The sequence below is a fragment of the Tachysurus vachellii genome, chromosome 15 (assembly GCF_030014155.1).
Source record: "Tachysurus vachellii isolate PV-2020 chromosome 15, HZAU_Pvac_v1, whole genome shotgun sequence".
Lineage (NCBI taxonomy): Eukaryota > Metazoa > Chordata > Actinopteri > Siluriformes > Bagridae > Tachysurus > Tachysurus vachellii.
The window spans coordinates 1,683,064-1,685,563 of record NC_083474.1 but is presented as its reverse complement, the minus strand read 5'-3'; the positions used below and the strand labels follow the sequence as shown (position 1 = coordinate 1,685,563).

General features: G+C 38.7%; 1 protein-coding gene across 1 annotated transcript in view; it reads left to right on the top strand.

The window, feature by feature from the left end:
- Positions 1–2,348: 2,348 nt before the first annotated feature.
- The window catches only part of tyr (tyrosinase), a 9,817-nt gene continuing 9,665 nt past the window's right edge, over positions 2,349–2,500 (top strand). The window contains 1 exon segment of the mRNA XM_060888119.1: positions 2,349–2,359. Within this exon segment, the coding sequence (XP_060744102.1) occupies positions 2,349–2,359 (11 nt within the window).

Below are 2,500 nucleotides of genomic sequence, written 5' to 3'. Positions count from 1 at the left end.
CATATTTCTAAACGAGCATGAGAGTGAATATTAAATGTAAAGATAAATTCTTCATGTTAAATCCACTGCAACTGTAAAAAAAATGTAATTGTTTCATAGAAATTTAAATGAATTGTGTCGCTTTTATATGCAGCAGAATGACAACAACAAAAAACAAACGCAAAAAATATCTGAGAGAGTTTTATAGAGTAGAAATGCTTTAGATTTTGGCACCGCATCGATCCGTGGGATCGAACCTGTAGGCAGTAAGCGGTCAGTTAGAATCCGCTCTGTTTTTAACCTGGAGACTGATAAATAGATGAAGGAATGAAGGATAACCTTTAAACCTCCTCTAAGTGTATCAGTGAAAAGAAAACCTGAAAAGGACGGAGACGCTAGAGAACATTTCCATTTTCCCAAACAGGTAGGAGTAAAAATGCACTCAGGACTAAAAAGGGGGAAAGAAGTCAGAAATCTCAGCACTGAGTCATGGCTGGAAAGCATCAGGAGGAAAAACAAGAGATGTTCGTCTAAAGGGAGGAAGAGCGAGTGTTCCAGGAGATTCGAAAAGACTCATTAGACATGTGGGATGTTGTGTAGATATCTAAAAAAAAGAAAAGAAAAGAAAGAAAAGAAATGTGTGTGGAGAAAAAAAAAGAGATGGAAGACTAAGGAATGTATGATCTTAGTCTCCAAGCTGGTGAAGGTTCTGCTAGAAGGTTCTGTTACATTGAGCCCTGCACACTTTACATGCAAAGTCTGGTGTTGGGTCACGAAGCAAGACCAAGATCAGAACATGGCCTTGATCTCTTATTAAAAACTGTGTGGGTTTGTGTGTGTGTGTGTGTGTGTGTGTGTGTGTGTGTGTGTGTGTGTGTGTGTGTGTGTGTGTCACAGATAAGCCTAACGAGTCCGGTTGCCATGGAATCCATTTAAGAGACATACTGACGAGCCGTGAGTGAGAGTGGAGTGTGTAATTGAGCTTTCACATACCAGTAGTTAAACACACAGACACACACACACACACACACACGTACAGCTGTGTGGGCATGAAAAGAAAAAATCTCGAGGAGACTTCCTAACAAATCACTCATTCATACACACTAATGTATACACACACACACACACACACACACACACACACAGTGACATACAGTCAAAGCCTCAGTTTATCTTCAACTTAAATCCATTTTGATAAAATAAACAATCCTATGTTTTCTGATAAATATCTATTTATTCATGTGTTTATCTTCCACTTGTGTTTCTGTCAGTCTCTCATTAGAGGAATGTTATCTGTAACAAACCCACATTGGATTAATTATCGTTTTGCTCACACTGCCCTCTTGTGGTGGGTCTGAACAAATAAAATGATATTTCTAGTCATAAAAATCTTTTATCAGTAAACGGAATATTACTTGCCTGTATTTTTTATAGCAATGTTCATTTTAATTCTTTAATTTAATACGTTATTTTGTTTGTTGCATTACACTCTATCCGGCCACTTTATTAGGAACACATCCATGTGGCATCCACGCAGGGCTGCTGGTGCTGGTTTGGGTGTCTCATAAACTGTTGTCACACACAGACTGTAGAAAACTATTACTACTACTACTAATAATAATATTAATAATAATAATAATAATAATAATTTTTACCGTGATCATCAGTTCTGTAGGTGGAAATGCTTTGTTGATGAGATGAAAATGAAGACTGGATCGAGCTGAAAGGAAGTTTACAGTAAATCAGACACTATTTACAACCACATAAGAACAAAAGCAGCACAGAAAGTACAATATTGAGGTGGATGAGAAAGTTGAGGTTGTACACTTGGTGATTTAGTGTTTTGTGTGATTCACACACACCTTGTTCCACACGCCTGGCTCCGTCACTGCTGCGGTTTTCCTTGGGTTCCTCTGGTGTTTTCATTAACAAGATCAAACACCACCAGGGTACGGAATCGTATTGCATTCACTTGAGTAAAAAAAATCTACTCTGTTTTTCTGAATTAACGACTTAATGTGGATTGCATGGAAGTAAACATGTCCCGCCTTTCAAGGTTAATCCGGTTTTATTTTACTTTGGGTTTGAGACATTGGGAGATACTGCTGTCTTTAAGTAATATAAATGGTGATGTTATTAGTGCATCAACTTTGCGCAGACACCTCAAGACTTTGCGCCTGTTCAGACGAAAAGAACATTCTGATCTGTTTGACGTTGCTGTGTTTCTCTAGGATCAGTTGAACCGATATGGTCTGCTTCACGGTAGCCGTATCACCATTCGTGAAAACCCGTCGATTGCACCATTGATGCAGATCCCATATGGTTTGAGTTTATGATATGAATCAACATGTCATAAAAAGTTCTGGATTATGATACAAACGTCGCCGAAGACGATTCCGGCGCCTCAGTTGCACTCCATGGAGATCCAGTATTTTCAACAATTGCCTGATTGTCTCTTGTGTCACCACATAACCAGCCTGAATGCATCTTATATCCGTGAAGCATACAGTACCATATCGGT